This window comes from Gobio gobio, assembly GCF_949357685.1.
Source record: "Gobio gobio genome assembly, chromosome: 12".
NCBI classification, from domain to species: domain Eukaryota; kingdom Metazoa; phylum Chordata; class Actinopteri; order Cypriniformes; family Gobionidae; genus Gobio; species Gobio gobio.
The window spans coordinates 24141171-24160591 of record NC_137105.1 but is presented as its reverse complement, the minus strand read 5'-3'; the positions used below and the strand labels follow the sequence as shown (position 1 = coordinate 24160591).

The window sequence follows — 19421 nt, the reverse complement described above, 5'->3', positions numbered from 1 at the left end:
AATGGTCATTCAAAATCGCGCCGGAAAAATACTTAATGTGTTTTTACACCAAAGGGGCTCTTTTTCCAGTAGGCTATTACTGTGTAAGTTAGAGTTGAGTTATTCAAACAAAGAGAAATACTTTACAGTTCACTTAGGACCATAAGCAGGTTTTTTTTAAATCAGTGAAGTCCCAAATTTGAGGTAGTTAGGGGGGTTCGGGGGAATATTGCTCCCCCGAGAAAAATTTGATTTCTCTGATCTACATTATGTGCATTTTTAATAAGTTTGAAGGCCAAAAAATGAATAATAAATAGCTTGTCAGTGGGCAGTAGATTATTTGACAATACTCCCCTAAAGATGAGTGTCCCTGAAAAGGGTTGGGAACTTTTTTTGACCAAAGAGCCATTTTTTTTTTTCATTTTTGTTAAATGCATTTTTCCAAAAGAGCCACAATCAAAAATTATATAAAATTATTATTAAAAAGCTTTTTTTTCCCCAATTAAATGTCAACAATAGTAATTATTAGGTCCACAACTAAAAACAAACAATTATGCAGCAAACAATAAATAAGTTGCAATATGGAATTAATTGTGCAGGGCTCTCACTGTGAGGTTGACCAAATTATGAGTATAAATCCTCTTCGTGTGTGTGAACGCCCACAGTGCTTACATCTACTATGCTTATGTGAATACTCGAATACTTTTGATAGCCTATATTTCTGTGTTTATTTGGCCGTTTAGGCGCGCAACCGAAGACAAAGGCTAGTGCGCGTGTCCGTTTGTCCGTGTTGCGCTCGGAGCGCGCACAGCATCCTGTCAGTAATTCAGTTGTCTTTCGTGACTTATCATGCTTTTATTATTTATTTATCATGACACTCGCGAACAGCACTGAACACACAACTTGAATATTATGATAAACTTGTCATTAACTTCGGTAGGCTGTACAACAGGGGAATTGTAATTGGCTGCTTTTTTCTGCAGAGAACGGATCTCTGTTGATGCGTGTGTCTAATCTTTTTATCGATCATGTTAGTAAATGTTAGATATGTTGGTAAAGTGTGAGAGACCTGGGCGAGCCATAGGTTCCCGACCGCTGCTCTAGCCGTTCGCGGATTTCCATGGTAACTCACTGTTGGAATTGTGACGGTTTAACCTTGATATGGCTGTGGGCGCGGTGCTGAACCAGAGAACGCATCGATTAATGCCTTATGGCATCTGATAATTCCATATAGCCTGTATTTGTCAGGAGACGAACAATAATTAAAGTCTAATAATAATATTTCGTGCTGAAGGAGACGGAGCTGAGCTCCAGCAGGGTGTGTTGTGGACCTGAGGAGGCGGAGCTGCGCTCCGGTGCGCTCCGGCCCAATTTAACCTCTGATCGTGACGTCATTACTTGGCGTGGCGGCCATGTTGATGGCCTCCTTTACTGCTACTCGGACTACTACGCACTGTTTATAGACGTACTCCCTCTCAGTCGTGTGTCTTAATTTGATTAATTTGGCATCGAAAATGGATTAACTTTCCACCGCTTTCCTGCTTGGAGGCGCAACCATGGAGACCAAGTATCCGAGGTAACAAAGAGTCGTCCGCTTTCACAAAAGGACGCTGTCAGCTGGATGCAAGAGATGTGGAGAGCACAAGAAAAAATGCCCACCTCCGAATGAACGTGGAAAGGGTGATTGGAACCATCCGCAACAAGTACACTATTTTGTCTGATGAAGTACCGATTCACATGGTGTTGCCAAGCAAGGATGAAGACATGACATTCCTCGATAAGATTGTGTCTGTATGTTGTGCTCTGACAAACATGAGCCCTAGTGTTGTGCTGAAATAAATTTGCATTAAATACAGCCATAAGTGTCTGTTGCATCCATACCCACAATCTTCGCTACAAATATACTTAAATTAAATGCATGTGTCTTATAAACAAGACGCAATAACAGTATAATGTGCAAAAGCAAGAAGTGCCACACCATCAGATGTTTTTCAGTGTTTATTTGCAAGTAGTGCAACCTGAGAACACAGAACGGTGCAGAATGCTTCAAGGTAAAAGGTTAACGTTACATAGGCTTCATGATCTGCAGCTCCTGAACCCATCCATTTGTGAACTGCACATTTCATATGGATCCAAACCGTTAATAGTTCTGCTTTTGTTCATATACCGGTCCCTGGCTTTCCTATTTAACATATCCCGTTAAATTCCACATCCTTTTCGGGATTTTAACATAGTTTTTCTTTCTTCCAACTCTGCTTCTCCTCGTTCGATTTGCTGTATGTTTACATTCGCGAGGCCATCAACATGGCCGCCACGTCCCAGAATGCAACGTGGCGGCCAAGCCCTATACACACACAGTAGATGTGTGTCCATGCCCATAATTAAGCACGGACACGGGTGCACACACCTCTTAAACTGCTCGCTTTCCATGATATATAGGGACAAACACCAAATAGGACAAACAATATTCAAACACAGAGCGCCTCGCTGAAGAGCAAAAAGGCTGTCTATACTATCGGTCTGCGTCCATTTGTAGCTTCCGGGCTTGCTGTCACATATTTTGTCATGACGCAGCACCAATCAGGATCGGTGACTGATTTCATTCATGCTTCAGACGCGCAACGCTAAGGGACTATCCCCAAAGTGTCGTTGACGCAGTTCGAGTTCCCTCGAAAGGGAACTAAAAAACAACAAAAACAAAGCTTGATAACAAGCAGAACTCAAGACAAGATGAAAAGCAAGACGTGAATGACACAACGCACAAACACGATCTGGCATGAAACAAAAAACACAAAGGGAATATAAAGGGAATCTAATGAGAGGTAGTACGTGAGTGTAATAATGAACTAACAGGGTAACAAGAGGGCGGGGCGACAACCAGTGTTAATTTTGACAGCATATTTTAATTTGGTTTTAGTCATACTGTAGTCTTTTGACTAAAATTCCATTTAGTTTTAATCATATTTTAGTCACCTGAATTGTTTTTAGTTTTAGTCTAGTTTTAGTCGACTAAATATCATAAGATTTTAGTCGACTAAATCTACAGTAGATTTAGTCTCCTAAAATCTAATGAGTTTAGTTAAATTGTAATACATTAAGCATTACATAACCAACTGTCACTTGAACTGACATTTTGACATCATTTTGTTTTTGACATTAAAAATACACGAAAGAGAGCTCAATTCACTTTTTTTTGTTTGTTTTTAAAAACATCTATATAGTTTTTATAACTTTGTATTTCTGTTTTAGTTAGTATATCATGTTAAGCTAAAGCTTCAAATAAGTTTGTTTATTTATTTTTTTAGTTTCAGTTAACATTTATTTAATTTCAAGTAACAAAGATTTTTTTTTAATGGTTTTAGTTAACTATTATAACCCTGATACTTTATTGAATATGTGTCAAATACTGGTCTTTCCTCCTGACTATGAATTAAATGGGAATTAAATTAAATACAGTTTATTGTGTAAGCAAAAACTAATATATTATGCGTGACTTTTAATTATAAACCAGCTGGAAATACATCGGGACTCTTATTTTGAAATCTCGCCTTACTATTGCAGTTGCAGGAGCTCATTCAAGTTCAGATGAGGAGATACAATATGCATTGTTACAACTGTCTAAAACACATTATATACACATCGTAAAGTAAACATTGTCATTATTCATCAGCAGTAGTTCATAAACAATTGCCTTGCATAAATGTGCGCTATTCATTGATTGTGAACCGCTCTGGAGCACAGTATTGGGGATGCGGGGGTGAGCCTGTAGAAGCGCAACAGCGCCATGTTTTCCAGCGGTTAGATCAGCACGTTCAAATCAAATGTGCGCATCTGTTACACACGACATCAGTTCTGACTGGATCTCTTCCCTAATCGTCCCTCCCTAACATTTTCGTCTCGTTTTTATTTGTTGACGAAAATGACAGTTGATTTTCGTGATAGTTTTTGATATCCAACACTAATTTTTATTTAGTTATCGTCTCGTTTTCGTCAGTGAAAAAAGGTTGTTGACGAAAATTATGATGAAAATTATTCGTCAACGAAATTAACACTGGCGACAACTAACAGTGAACGCATGGCAGCATAACAGAACACACATGCCGAAGCACATGGCGAACAAACACAACACGCCAAAGCTAACTAATTCTATGTTCAGTATTCGTCATAAGCTGTTTCAGCCACCACGTTTGCAGTGTTCGACTAAGACGTGTAAATGACTGACTGGGTGATTGGCACCAGTGTTTCATAAGTTCGCCTGCCCATTCAGTCTTAATGGATAATAGTAAAACGAACTTGGCTTGCTGTCCGCAGAGGAGGCTCGAACCCAAAGCTCGGCCACTATGGAACTGCGCTTAGGAGGAAAGAGAGAATTAGATGAGGAGAACGGGGAGGAGGGTTGCCGGAAAAATTTGTCAATGGGATGATGCAGTGTTTGCCGCTTATATGCACGTAATGATGATTGACAGGACTGAATGTTAAAGCTCCTCCCAAACCTGTTTGGAATTTCATTTCTGCTGCCTTTGTGTTTCATCTGCACGTTGTTAACCACGCTTAACTGCTGTTAATGCAGTCCGGAGATGAGTGTCGATATTAATGCTGGCAGTGAGTGTATGGTTTATCCAGGATGCAGACTAGACCGCTGTCCTTCACTCTGCAATATGTTTACAGTAGTCTATGCTTGTGCAACTTGCTCTTACAGCCGCTATGCCATTGCGGTTATGAGATCTCCATTGCATGAAGTTCTTTAGCTAGGTCTACGGCTTGGCTTGCAGCCGATCTGGACCTTCGCTATCAACACGACAGGATTTTATATATCCCCATAGCGACACCTATCGGTGATGCAGTGTCGAGAGACCAACTCAAAAGGGAATGTCTCTGGTTACCTAACATAACCTTGGTTCCCTTAGAGGAGGGAACGAGACACTGCCGTGTTACATAGCTCAGTGTCTTTGTCGGCTGCACTCTGCTTCAGTCCAAGATTTTGAGGCAATGGCGTTCAGCGCCACCCTATAGTGCGGGGGAGCCCTCCTCTATTTTGCGTGCTTGAACGTCCAAGAGATTTCATAAGGCTTCATTAGATTCAAAGAAGGAGGAAATAACCCCATATCGACACCCATTGGTGATGCAGTGTCTCTTTCCCCCCTCGCAGGGAACCAAGGATACATTAGGTAACCGGAGACGTTTTCCTCATTAGTCTTGTTGGAAATGTTGAGGCTGTTTCATCCGATTTAGAACTAGTTTGAGTGAGTTCTTCTATAGTGATAAGTTCTTCTAGCTGATCAGCAGAGTCAACAGTGGGTATGTTCAGTTCACTAAAAAAGACACAAAAAGCAAGGGGGTATAAACCTTCATACTAATTGATGCATGGTCCGAAAAAATTATAGCGTTGTATGAGCATGTCTCAACAGAAAAAAATGTACCTGTTATCTATCAAGAAAAAGTAAATCTGAGTAAAAGTATGATGCACCTGAGAAAAGAACGAGTATATTATTTCCCAGACGGGTAAAAAACCCCACCAAGGATCAGAGACTTTAAACTCCATAAAAGCATTTTATATCTAACAGAGGAGCGGTCGAGTTTGGGATTAAAGGGATAGTTCTCCCAAAAATGAAAATTCAGTCATCATTTATTCACCCTCAAGTTGTTCCAAGCCTGTATGAGTTTCTTGTTCTGCTGAACACAAAAGAAGATATTTTTAAGAATGTTTGTAACCAAGCAGATAGAGAAACCATTGACTATCATAGTAGGAGAAAAATACTATGATAGTCAATGGTTGCTCTATCTGCTTGGTTAGAAACGTTTTTCAAAATATCTTCTTTTGTGTTCAGCAGAACAAAGAAACTCATACAGGCTTGGAACAACTTGAGGGTGAGTAAATGATGACTGAATTTTCATTTTTGGGTAAACTATTCCTTTAATACAGCAATTAAAATCATCTCCCAAAATAAGATGATGCGAAGAGGTATCAGGCAGTACAGAAAATAAATGTCTGAAAAAATTATTGGTAAGTTAGGTGCATAGACATCAGCAAGGAGAATAATGACAATGACAAATATGATATCCCATTAGAATAAGCTATTATATCAGAGCATATGAAGGTTACTGACCTGTGTATAAGAATTGCCGCACCCCTGGCTTTACCCTGAAATTTGGAGTGAAATACCTGACCAACCCATCTTCTCCTTTACAATAGGTGGTCATGAATTTTAAGATGTGTTTCCTGAAGATAGAAAATATGGGCCCCTAGATGTTGGAGGTGATGTAAATATCATACTACGCTTAACTGGTTCGTTCACTCCATTACAGTTTCAACAAACAAATGTGAAACTCCTCCCACCTAAATTTTGTGTCGTTATAGGTTGTGTCATACAACATATGGATAAAATTGTGAGAGTGTGAAATCAAAAACTTAACAACGTTCAAACAGCAACAAGGCCCTTTTTTCCCACCCCCTCCAGTCCCGGCACAAGCATCTCCCCAAATGAGACGTGCATATACCTTTCTAACAGACAACCACAATTAACTTTATGCCGCCTGGGAGAAAGTGAAATTATATTAAAATAAAATAAAAAATAGAACACAGTGAAATATAAACTAAAGATTAAACTTCCACAATGGCAATAACACAAACATGAACTTATAAACTAACATAAGCCTAATTATATTATTATAAACAACATTCACTGACAAGTTATCGAGCAGGAGGACAATAGTCATATTCTGTTAGTTTGCACTGACCAAATGTTTAGAGCCAAGCTGACTACAGTACATATTATTTACCTCAGGTGTTTGCAGGCACAACAGTTTTTTTATAAAGTCAGATGCAGTGGCCAGGTCCTCAAACTTGTGTACAGCACCATTGGGAAAAGTGATCTGCAACACAGCAGGAAACAGAAGGCCAAATTTAACCCCGGGGCATGAGTGCAGAAGACATTTTGAATCCTTGAAAGCAGCCCGTTTCTTAACAACAGCTGTTGTGTAGTCCACAAAAACAGATAACTTATTCCCATCGTGAATCAGAGGAGATAGCTGCGCGTCATTGAATCTCATCACAGGCTTGAAAGTAGTGAACTCTAATGACCATGGGACGGGGGGCACCCCCTTCTTTGGCCTCTCGTGCAGTGTGCGAGGTGCCACAATCTAGTAGAGGTTTCTCCTGGAGATGCAGCTAACTGCAAAAGTTGAGCGACAAAGTCAGCTGGACGTGAACCCTCGGCTCCCTTGGGTAGTCCGACAAGGCAAATATTGTTCCTTCTGGCTCTTCCCTCCAAATCTTCACACTTGGCATCCAGTTGTCCCACCTGTTTTTGAAGCGTGGAGATAACTGATTCCATTTCAGTTATGCGATCACTGTGATCGGATGCTGAGCGTTCCAGTTCTTTGATCGTGTCTTCGTTGGCATCCACTTTCTGCTGCATAGGACATAGCCAGTCTTTAACCTCTTATCTAACTGTGGCGATCTCTAACCACAGATCCATTGACAAGGAGTAAATTTTCGTGCATATATAATTTTTGACTGACTCCAGCATGCCCTGGAGGAGAGTTATGTTTATAGATGAACTGTCAGCAGTGTTTGCTGAGGTCCCATCAGCATCCTCCAGCAAGTGTGCAGCTTTGCCGCATCCGCTCTTACCCGCATCCGTTTTCGCTCGAGATGGCAACATATTCGTGACTTACCATCGATATAAATGATCCTACTAATGTTAGTAAACTAGTTTTACAACTTGTATGAAGAAATTATACAAAACTGTGCAAATAAATGAGTAAATATAACACTTTAAAAACACTGTAAAAACACTGGAGCCTCAATTCCTTACAGTACTGGGGTCCAATGACTGGTGGGTAAATTAACTTCTGAAGTCCATTTTGAGGTCCACTTACAGTTGATTGGAACACACCTTTAGTATAATTAAATAATCACATTAGGCCTTGCAGGTTATTTACTCATAGGCCTGTGTATACTATTATATGGGTAGTAATACTTTGTGTAGACTTACTTGTTTGTATTAGGCCTAATAAAAAAATAAAAAAAGCATTAGTTTTAAAATCAAAAACAACCTTCAGTGATTTTTGTCATATTTTGTCAAAATATTTCCAACTCATGGAAATTAATAAGATATTAAAAAGTCATGGATTTTTCAAGAATGAATTGACTGATATTGCTCTTTGTGAGTGCTGAGTTGTTCAAAAGGTGAGTAAATCCATAATGTGTCCTGAAGGATGTCTAATTTTGTTGTTTTTTCTTTTTTTCTCAGTTTTGCAACTCACTGTGATAAGAGGGGTAATTTTCTGAGATGTGTGTGCCAGGAGGGATATGCTGGACACTACTGCGAGAGGTTGGTTCTTCACCGATAAATAGTATGATATATACAGTTTTTTTTTAAGTATTTTTGTATTTTACTACCTAATTACATTTTCCTTCTCTCACTACCAAGATGTGCTCCAGGTTATTATGGCAATCCCATGGAGGTGGGCAATTCCTGCAAAAAATGTGATTGTAATGGCAACTCAGACCCGAACCTTATCTTCAATGAGTGCAACAATGTGACGGGCCAGTGCCTGAACTGCTGGGCTAACACCACTGGTGACAACTGTGAAAGATGTGCTCCAGGTTTCTATGGTGATGCCATCAGTGCTAAGGACTGTCGGGGTAGGTGCTAGCTGTGGTGTTCTTGTGTCCTTATTTAACTTGTCCGTGTGGAGATATGTGAATGTCTTATCGCTATATTTAATGACACACCATGAGACAGATACTCCGAGCCTTGTGCATCCTTTACTGATACCAACACTGCCCAGGCATGAGCAATCAACATATGATCAGTACAACACATCAGTCAACTTCAACAATCAAACACAGAGTGTCAAACCAAATCCACCACATCCCCCTTTTTTAACCAACTAAGATCTAGTCCTTACATTCAGAATGCCTCACTCAAATCTCCCCCTGTACATATTTAAGCCTATCAAACAGAGACTTTAAATAAACAATTGACTGATTTAACTACCCAACACCATACCCAATATTTGCTGATAAATGATCACTGTAAACATCCAATAGTCCGTTCAGCTTACTTTGAAACAATTTTTTGATTCTTCTGTTTTGAATCTACTTTTTTTCCCTTTTTTTTTTAAAGACATCTCATGTCCATAACATAATCGTTATATCTAGTTGGCCGTATTACTGCTCTACCACTTCTGGTATGGGGCAGTGGATGTCCATCCACACCCACAGGAGAATTTTCAGGTGATTGGTCGGCCGGTCTGGGTGTCTGAGTGGAAATCTCCTCCGAATGCTCATCAGGATCATCAGCTTTGCACAAACTCTGATGTATCTTTCTCAAGTGCTGTCTGTTTCTCCTGTATGTCTTTCCTGCTGGCGTTTGCACTGTGAAAGACCGAGGTTCATCTCTCTGGTGCACCACTACAGCAGGCTTCCATCCATGTCTGGTTTGCATATGTACTGTGGAACCTGGAACCAGCTTAGGTAGTGTCTTGGCATTACGGTTGTATTGATGCCGCATTCGAGATTGTAAGTCCACCAGTCTTTTGTGTATATGTTGTGGGGTTGACTGTTGAAGCACAGCACTAGAGCATGGGAGTATACTCTGCAGGACTCTGCTCATCAGCATTTGTGCAGGCGATTCATTCAGGCCTGTCACTGGCGAATTTCTTAGTGACAGTAGCACTAGATGTGGGTATGTGCCAGTTTGCATTGCTTTCTTCAATGCATGTTTAACAGTCTTTATTGCTCTTTAAGCAAGTCTGTTGGACTGAGGGTATCCTGGGCTGGAGAACGTGAGCTTAAAGTCCCATGATGCCGCAAAGGACTTAATCTCGTAGCTGGCAAACGGTACATTGTCACTCATTAATTCTTTTGGGATACCATGTCTGGCAATGATTTGTCAGGTAAGTTTTACTACCTTTGGATATTTTGTCAAATAGTCCACCAGCAATAGATAAAACTGACCTCTCAGCTCAAAGATATCCGCTCCAACCTTCATCCATGGTCGTTCTGAAACATCATGTGTGATGAGTGGCTTTTTGCTGTTGTGGCTGGAGTTGTTGGCATGGCGCACATTTCTCCACCATCATCACTATGTCTTGTGTCATTCCTGGCCAGTAGAGCTTTGGCCTTTGTTCTCTGAATACCTTGGTGAGCTATGTGTAGCTTTTCTAAAATGACTTTTTTGAAGCTCTGAGGTATGATTATCTTGTCTCCTACCATCACAATGCCATTCTGCACACTGATTTTGTGTCGCATAGGCCAGTAGCTGATTAGTTTGCCATTCACGCTGTGTCTTTTTTGTGGCCACCCAGTCTACCTTCTCACACAGATCTTGCAACACTTGGTCTATTGCAGTGGCCTCTTTCAATTGTTGCAGTGTCTGTGGACTCAGCGCATCTGTGGCCTCCAAACCACATCTCTCATCATAGAGGTCTTCACCATCATCAGCCTCCCCACTTACAGTTGCACTAGACAACATCAGCAATATACATGTGCTTTCCTGGTGTGTATGCAATGTTCAGTTCATACTTTTGCAGTTGTTAGAGCATTCGCTGCAAACGTGCTGGGGCCTTGCACAACTGTTTCTGCATGATGTTTTCAGGGGCTTATGATCTGATTGAACTGTCACTACCTTGCCATATATGTATTGATGAAACTTCCTTGCTGCGAAGAGTATGGCGAGCAACTCTTTCTCAATTTGAGCATATCTTTGCTCAGTTTCAGTGAGTGCTCGTGATACATAACACACGGGATGTCCCTCTTGCAGGAGACAGGCTCCCCCCAAGCCATCTTTTGATGAATCTGCCTGTATTGTTAGTGTTTTTTTGTGAACGTAGATCCTCAACACAGGTGATTGTATGAGAGCGTTCTTCAGACTCTCCAAAGCAGCACTATGATGGGGATTCCACTGCCATACAGAATCCTTCCGCAGCAATTGTCTTAGGGGCGCTGTGAGTGGTGCTTCATTTGGAATGTACTGCGCTAAGTACTTAGTCATGCCAAGTAGACGTTGCAGGCCTTGTTTATCCTCTGCTGCTGGCATGTCCGTGATAGCCTTCACTTTTGCAACATGAGGTCGCAGGCCTTCTGGTGTGATGATGTGCCCCATGTATTTCACAGTATTGTCCTTGAACTGGATCTTGTCACTGTTAAATCTCACCTTAGCCGCTTTTGCTCTCTCTATGACTTTATCAAGGATGAATTCATCATGCTCCTGCTCAGATGAGGCGGCGATGTACATTTAAATCTCACCTTAGCCGCTTTTTCTCTCTCTATGACTTTATCAAGGATGAATTCATCATGCTCCTGCTCAGATGAGGCGGCGATGAACATTTAAATCTCACCTTAGCCGCTTTTTCTCTCTCTATGACTTTATCAAGGATGAATTCATCATGCTCCTGCTCAGATGAGGCGGCGATGTACATTTAAATCTCACCTTAGCCGCTTTTTCTCTCTCTATGACTTTATCAAGGATGAATTCATCATGCTCCTGCTCAGATGAGGCGGCGATGTACATTTAAATCTCACCTTAGCCGCTTTTTCTCTCTCTATGACTTTATCAAGGATGAATTCATCATGCTCCTGCTCAGATGAGGCGGCGATGAACATTTAAATCTCACCTTAGCCGCTTTTTCTCTCTCTATGACTTTATCAAGGATGAATTCATCATGCTCCTGCTCAGATGAGGCGGCGATGATCATGTCATCGGCAATGATGTGTACTCCTTGTATGTCACCAAAAGTCTCACAATTTTTCTGTTGAAACACCTCACTTGCTGACTTGATGCCGAATGGGAGTCTCAGAAAATGATATCTTCCCCAAGGTGAGTTGAAAGTACATAGTTTTGAGGATGGCTCATCTAATTTAATTTGCCAGTAACCGTCTTTTTAGTCGAGAATGGTGAAAATGGACTTTCCTGCCAGGTTACTGCACACATCATCAGGAGTGGGAAAGGAATAGTTCTGTCATTTTATCGCTTTGTTCAGGTCACAAGGATCCAAACATACCCTCAGTGCACCATTCTTCTTTTCTGTGATAACAATGCTGTTTACCCAATCTGTGGGCTCCATTACAGGGGTTATAACACCTCTATGCACAAGATCTTGACGTGTTTCTTTCAGCTTATCACGAACAGACAGTGGAATAATTCTGCATCCATGGATCACAGGCATGACTGTCGGATCAATGTGTATATGATTGACTCCTGAGAACAAGAGGGACATCCTGTGTGTTATGGATAAAAGCGTTTGCCAAATGCATAAATGTAATGTAAACTCACCCACCAGTGAAGACTGATGGATGCATCTTGACCAGCTCTTCTTTGGTTGGCACAGACTTTTTTGCAAGCAGTTCAATCTTTTTCACCAGCTTCATCTCCTCACATGCCGCTCTGCCCAGGATCGGCATGTCAGAATGATCGGACACATAGAACTCTAATGTGGCGGTAGCTTTGTCGGTCTTGCATGTCAGTGACACAAAGCCTTTTGGGGTGGAGTGCGTTCCGCTGAATGCTACTAACACTGTTGATGTAGGCTGTAGCTTAACTGGACCAGGGATCTTCTGGACAACGGATACACTGTAAAAAATTTACCGTAAAATTTACAGTAACTTACTGGCAACGATTAGCCAGTAAGTTACTGTAAATACATTTTACAGTAAGGGTACTGTACTTCCATTTACAGTATTTTATGTATATACTGTGAAATCAAAAACAATTAAATACTGTGATTTTAGCTGTATTTACAGTAACTTACTGGCTAATCGTTGCCAGTAAGTTACTGTAAATACGTTTTACAGTAAGGGTACTGTACTTCCATTTACAGTATTTTATGTATATACTGTGAAATCAAAAACAATTAAATACTGTGATTTTAGCTGTATTTACAGTAACTTACTGGCTAATCGTTGCCAGTAAGTTACTGTAAATACGTTTTACAGTAAGGGTACTGTACTTCCATTTACAGTATTTTATGTATATACTGTGAAATCAAAAACAATTAAATACTGTGATTTTAGCTGTATTTACAGTAACTTACTGGCTAATTGTTGCCAGTAAGTTACTGTAAATACTTTTTACAGTAAGGGTACTGTACTTCCATTTACAGTATTTTGTGTATTCACTGTGAAATAAAAAACTATTAAACACTGTGATTTTAACAGTTAAGCACTGTTTTTTATGTATTGTATGCAATACAGTACTATAAACAGTTGTTAACAGTTAATCACTGTAAATTCAGTTTCTCACTGTACAATTTAAATACTGTATCACTGTGATTTAATATTAACCATCATTAAAAGAATCACCCATATTCTAAAACATTGCAATCAACTGCAGACAATAAGAAAATTGTTAACAGTTATTTATTTAAAAACATTTGGTGAACAGGAATGACAAAACAGGTACAACATAATGGGATAATGGACATTGGACAACATGCCATTATACCATCTAAAGTTAATGCACATTATATGTTTGTAATTTCTAATGGCATGAACTCTATTATCTGCTTATTCTACTGTTGCTAAATTTAATTTACGACTGAAGAAATTTTTACAAAACGAGGCTTTCATTACAAGTTTTGTAAAGTTACAGAGCAAACTGTTACTAGTTCATTCACTAGTTCCGCATGACTGGTTACTATGATGGAACAATAATGCTAATTGATACAATACGGTCAAAAAATTTTACTACTTTGAAGCTGTGCAAATAACTGATTATTACCACATTCTAAAGAGCAATAAATAACACTATGGCAATATTGAAATAAAATAAAAATAAAAACATTAAAACATAAAAAAAAAAATAATATTTAACATTTGCATGAACATTTAAAACAGAAAGGAAAATAAACTTCCCCTGCCACTTGACAAAGGCCTCTTGCCTCTTGCATGCCCTGACCTTGGAGACCTAGAATCCTAGTTGGAGCCCTGAAATTAAATAAGAAAACACATTAGATCGGTTGAATGGTTTCGAAAACGGTAAAACTCAACTGTTTAACTCTGGGGGAGTTGTAAAATGAGCCTATTTCCAAAAAAAGTGGAGTGGAGTGTTCTTACAAAAAATACAACTTTTTATTTAAATAATGTAGGCTACTAGTAAATGGTGAAATTAACATTTGGAAAGATTAATAAATGCTGTAGACGTGCAGTTTATTAATAGTTAATGTTAACTAATGTAGTTAACTAGAGTTTAATAAATGGAACCATATTGTAAAGTGTTACCAATTTTTGTTATACACCGATTCAGACGACTCGTGAGTTCAGTGTTGGACAGATCAGTTGTTTTAACCATTCATTAAATGTAATCGGTTCAAAGGAGTCATTAGTTCGAGGATCGGATGTGTCATTAGCGGACTATGGCACACGTTTTATTATCCCGGGAGTTTAGGACATTGCATAAGATTTTTGTCAACACAGGTAACATTTCATCACTGGATAGTTTGTTTGTCTATTGAAAGTGTATTTTTATTTCAGCTGATGCGGAACACTTTTCAGAGTACATAAGGCAACGTTTTTTTAGCACAATTCACACCCAGCGGTAATTCAGGGGAAAAAAAATCTCTGAATGATCGACATGAACTTCGGTCTTCCGATCTTTTACCATCGTGTCAATTCTCAATTGATTTTGATTAATATGCCTGAGGGAGTGAGAGAGAGCAAGACAGTTTGACGACTGTGAGAGTGCGCGCGCGGCCAGGGCTCTCTCTCTCTGCTCGTTCTATCAGTAACATGCATCCTGTCCAAGCGGCAACCTCCCGCAGTTTCTCTTGAAGCCAATACGGAAGTGCCTCAAACGTCTCGGTTACGGATGTAACCCTCGTTCCCTGAGGAGGGAACGGAGACGTAACGTTAGTGACTAACGAATGGGGGTTTCGCTTAGAAGCCTATCAACTTCGAGTTTAGAGAAAACGCCCAATGGCGTGCCAATGCCATGGGGCATGCGGAATTTGCATACGTAACTCCGCCTCACCGCGTGAGTATATAAGGAAGTACGTGGCAATATCGCATTATGTTACCTGCTTGAGGAGCCAAGACTGAACTCCTGCGTTCCAGGTAGCACAACTGATGTGGCAAGGGGACGTTACGTCTCCGTTCCCTCCTCAGGGAACGAGGGTTACATCCGTAACCGAGACGTTCCCTTTCGTTCAGTCACTACGACGTAACGTTAGTGACTAACGAATGGGGGTCCCAATATAATCCCGCCACTCAGCTGTCTTCCAGTGCCCTGCGTAAGTGTGAGTACCCTGTCGTAAGACTAGTACGGACGAAGGACTCCCACTTAACACAGGAATACCAAGGTACACTGGGAAGCATATCCCAGTGAGGGAATGCCAAAAATGCCTACCCGTGGGGAGGACTTAAGAGACACATATGACCCGCTGAGGGTTGCATATGGAAGATCTCTAGGGTACCAGCCGAAGGTGGATTTTTAACCCTAGGGGTGGCGGGGACACGCCAAGGGAAGAAACCCGCTCACTGCGGAGACTTACGGTGAAATACACATGTGGGGGTCGCCGGAGGGAACCATGCACATGGGGCACCTGGCCGGACATGAGGGTCTGGGCTCGAAAGGGCAGACTGAACTGATGTCGGCGTCGACAGTGCGGGAGGAGCTCAGGGCTCTCGGGGAGCTCACCTGAGGAAAATATCGCACGTATCCAGTCCGTGGAGTGGAGTGGCGAGCAAGCGAAGACACCTGAGCCTAGCCCATCACCGCCCCCTCGGGGGGGCGAGTACATAGTCGGACACTGGCTCCACTCGGAGATAGTAGAATCTGGCGAATGTGTTGGGTGTCGCCCAGCCTGCAGCTCTGCAGATGTCTGCTAGCGAGGCGCCATGCGCTAGAGCCCAAGAGGAGGCCACACTCCGGGTGGAGTGTGCCCTCACACCAAGGGGACATGGTCGGCCTTGCTGCTGGTAAGCCAAAGCAATGGTGTCCACTATCCAGTGAGACAGCCTTTGCTTTGAGTGAGCACTTCCCTTCCACTCTCCACCATAACAGACAAAGAGCTGGTCTGAGGTCCTGAAACACTGCGTCATGTCTACGTAGGCGCGGAGGGCGCGTACTGGCTTTACAGAGCAATGCCAAGGCTGGGTCTGCCTCCTCCAAAGGCAGCGCTTGCAGGTTCACCACCTGGTCCTTAAACGGAGTGGTGGGAACCTTGGGCACATATCCAAGCCGGGGTCTCAGGATCACGTGAGAGTTAGCCGGCCCGAATTCCAGGCACGCTTCGTCAACCGAAAATGCCTGCAGGTCCCCGACCCTCTTGACTGAGGCCAATGCGGTCAGCAGAGCCGTCTTCATAGACAGAAACTTAATATCAACCGACCGCAAAGGCTCAAAGGGAGGTCTCTGCAGAGCAGTTAACACTACTGCGAGGTCCCAAGAGGGTACGAGAGGAGAGCGAGGAGGATTCAGTCTCCTGGCTCCCCTCAGAAACCTGATGACCAGGTCGTGCTGACTTACCTTCTTGTTCTCCAGGAGATCGTGGTGGGCAGATATTGCGGCCACATATACTTTGAGGGTGGAGGGAGACAGCCTTCGCTCCAGCCCCTCTTGGAGAAACTCAAGCACGGACCCGATCGGGCATTTCCAGGGGTCTTCTTGGCGGGAAGAGCACCAGGTGACGAAGAGGTTCCACTTCAACGCATAGGCATGCCGAGTGGACTCTGCCCTAGCGGAAGTGATGGTGGCGACCACCGTAGGTGGTAGGCCACTCAAACCTGCCACGTCCCGTCTAGGAGCCACACGTGGAGGCTCCAGAGGTCGGGACGCGGGTGCCAAAGGGTGCCCCGTCTCTGAGTAAGGACTCAGAGGAATAGGCCAGGGAGGAGCTGTCGCAAGGAGTATGAGTTCGGGGAACCAGGTCCGGCCGTGCCAGTACGGGGCGACCAAAAGGACCTTCTCCTTGCCCTCCCTGATCTTGCACAGGAGCTGTGCGAGTAGGCTCACTGGGGGGAACGCATATTTGCGTAGGCCCCGCGGCCAGTGCATCCGTGCCGAGCGTGCCCTCGGTCAGGGAATAATACAGGCTGCAGTGGGAAGAGTCGTGGGAGGCAAACAGATCTACCTGTGCGTCGCCGAACTGTTCCCAAATCAGCTGAACCGTCCGGGGATGGAGTCTCCATTCTCCCGGGAGAGGCTGAAACCGCGAGAGCTCGTCGGCTGCGTGGTTCAGGACTCCCGGAATATGGACAGCACGAAGGGACCTCAGGGACCTTCTGACTCCATAGGATGAGATGGCGGGCGAGTTGAGACATACGGCGGGAGCGTAGACCGCCCGAGTGGTTGATGTACGCTACTACGGCCGTGTTGTCTGTCCGGACAAGCACATGTTGACCCTTCAGCAGCGCTCGGAAGCGGTGCAGGGCGAACCGTACTGCCAGCAACTCGAGGCAATAGAAATGCAGGAGGCGCTGGGGTCCTGTCCAGGAGCCCGCGGCTGCTTGTCCATTGCACATGGCACCCCAGCCCGTGGCAGAGGCATCCGTCGATACAACAACATGCCTGGAAACTCGTCCTAAGGGCACACCGGCCCGTAGAAAACTGAGGTTCGACCACGGGGTGAGCGTCTGTAAGCAGGCCCGAGTCACTTGGACCCGGAGCGTGCCAGACTGCCATGCCCATCTCAGGACTCGATCGCGAAGCCAGTGCTGAAGCGGTCTCATATGAAGCAATCCGAGCGGCGTTACCGCGGCTGCAGATGCCATATGCCCCAGGAGCCTCTGAAATAGTTTCAGTGGAACCGCACTCTTGCTCTCGATTTGTCGGAGGCAAGTCAGCAGAGACTGCGCGCGCTCGCTTTCTCGAAAGCTGCGCGTACATGGCGACCGAGTCGATCTCCATACCGAGAAAAGAGATCCTCTGCACGGGGCAAAGTTTGCTCTTCTCCCAGTTGACCCGAAGGCCCAGACGGGCTAAGTGGTGGAGAACCAGATCTCTGTGTCCGCAAACCTGCTCTCGAGAGTGGCCTAGTATAAGCCAGTCGTCGAGGTAGTTCAGGATGCGGACCCCGTGCTGCCGAAGGGGCGCAAGGGCTGCCTCGGCGATCTTCGTGAAGACGCGAGGGGACAGAGATAACCCGAATGGGAGAACCGCGTACTGGTATGCCCGCCCCTCGAAAGCAAACCGTAGGAACGGTCTGTGTCGAGGAAGGATGGAGACATGGAAGTAGGCGTCCTTCAGGTCGATCGCTGCAAACCAATCGTACGGACGAACGCATTCGAAAAGGCGTTTCGCAGTCAACATCTTGAACGGAAGCCGGTGAAGGGATCGGTTCAAGATGCGAAGGTCCAGGATTGGTCGTAACCCACTGGTTTTCTTGGGTACAATGAAGTAGGGGCTGTAGAACCCCGACCTCATTTCGGCTGGAGGGACAGGCTCGATCGCACCCTTCGCCAGTAGAGTGGCAATCTCCGCACGCATGACGGGGGCATGGGCCCCGGTCACGGTTTAGCGGACTCCCCAGTAACGGGGAGGAGCCTGCGCGAACTGAATCGCGTAGCCGAGCCTGACGGTCCGGGCAACCCAGCGGGACAGCCCCGGAAGCTGAAGCCAGGCTTCCAGAGACTGCACCAACGGGGTCATACGGACGACAGACGTACCCTGGGTGGGGCAGCGAGGCAGCGTTACCGGCGCGGACAGGGGAGGCTGTTGGGCGTCCCGGGGTCGGAGCACGGTTAACGGCTGCGCCCTGACAGAGGAGACCAGGGAAGGACTCGCGACAGAGAGGGATGCGAGTGGCGAGACCCGAGGGTGGCGCGCACTGTCATCACCAGTCTCTGGGTGCTCAGAGACAGGAACATGAGTTCTTCCCAAGCGCTGCTAGCCCGGGGGCCAGCAGCGGAAGGATTTTCCCCCGGCCCTCCACCGGGGGAAGGAGAGGCCCTGCTACCATCCCCTGGGAAGAACTGGAACCCATCTCTGAGTTGTCCACCTCCATCCTGGCGTTTAACCAGTCTGGGGAGCGGACTGGGCGACATCCTCAACCACCTCCACGGCGCGGCCCAGGTGAAGGCTGCTGCTGGGGCCGGGCGGGAAGAGGGAGGGCGCCCTCGGCGGCGAGCGGACTGAGGCGACTGGGCCGGCGGCTGGTGCAGCAGCTGGCCGCCGGGGCAGTACGTGTTACAGCCTCAGTCTGCTCTGGGGCGGCCGAGAACTGTTGGGCGCAGTTCTCAGCCGCGCCGCCGAAGAGGCCAGCCTGGGATATGGGTGAGTTGAGGAGGCGGGCCCGCTCAACGTCCTCCACATCACCAGGTAAGGCCCGGTGTTCTCCCGGACCACAGCTGTGGACATCGCCCGACCCAGGGAGCGTGTGGCCACCTTCACCGCCCGGGGGCGGGGTCAGTTGCGGCACGCAGCTCAATGAAGAGCCCTGGGTCGGCTCCACCCTTGTGCATGTGCAAAGGGGCGGCGGCCTGTCCGTAGCTCTGCGGG

The 19421-nt window shown here is 44.6% G+C and overlaps 1 protein-coding gene across 2 annotated transcripts in view; it reads left to right on the top strand.

Annotated features, from left to right (window-relative positions):
* Positions 1-19421, top strand: part of lama4 (laminin, alpha 4) — a 186382-nt gene that overhangs the window by 56775 nt on the left and 110186 nt on the right. For both annotated transcript variants that reach the window (XM_079831493.1, XM_079831492.1), the window contains exons 4-5: positions 8235-8315; positions 8415-8629. In XM_079831493.1, the coding sequence (XP_079687619.1) occupies positions 8235-8315; positions 8415-8629 (296 nt within the window). The remainder of the gene's footprint in view (positions 1-8234; positions 8316-8414; positions 8630-19421) is intronic.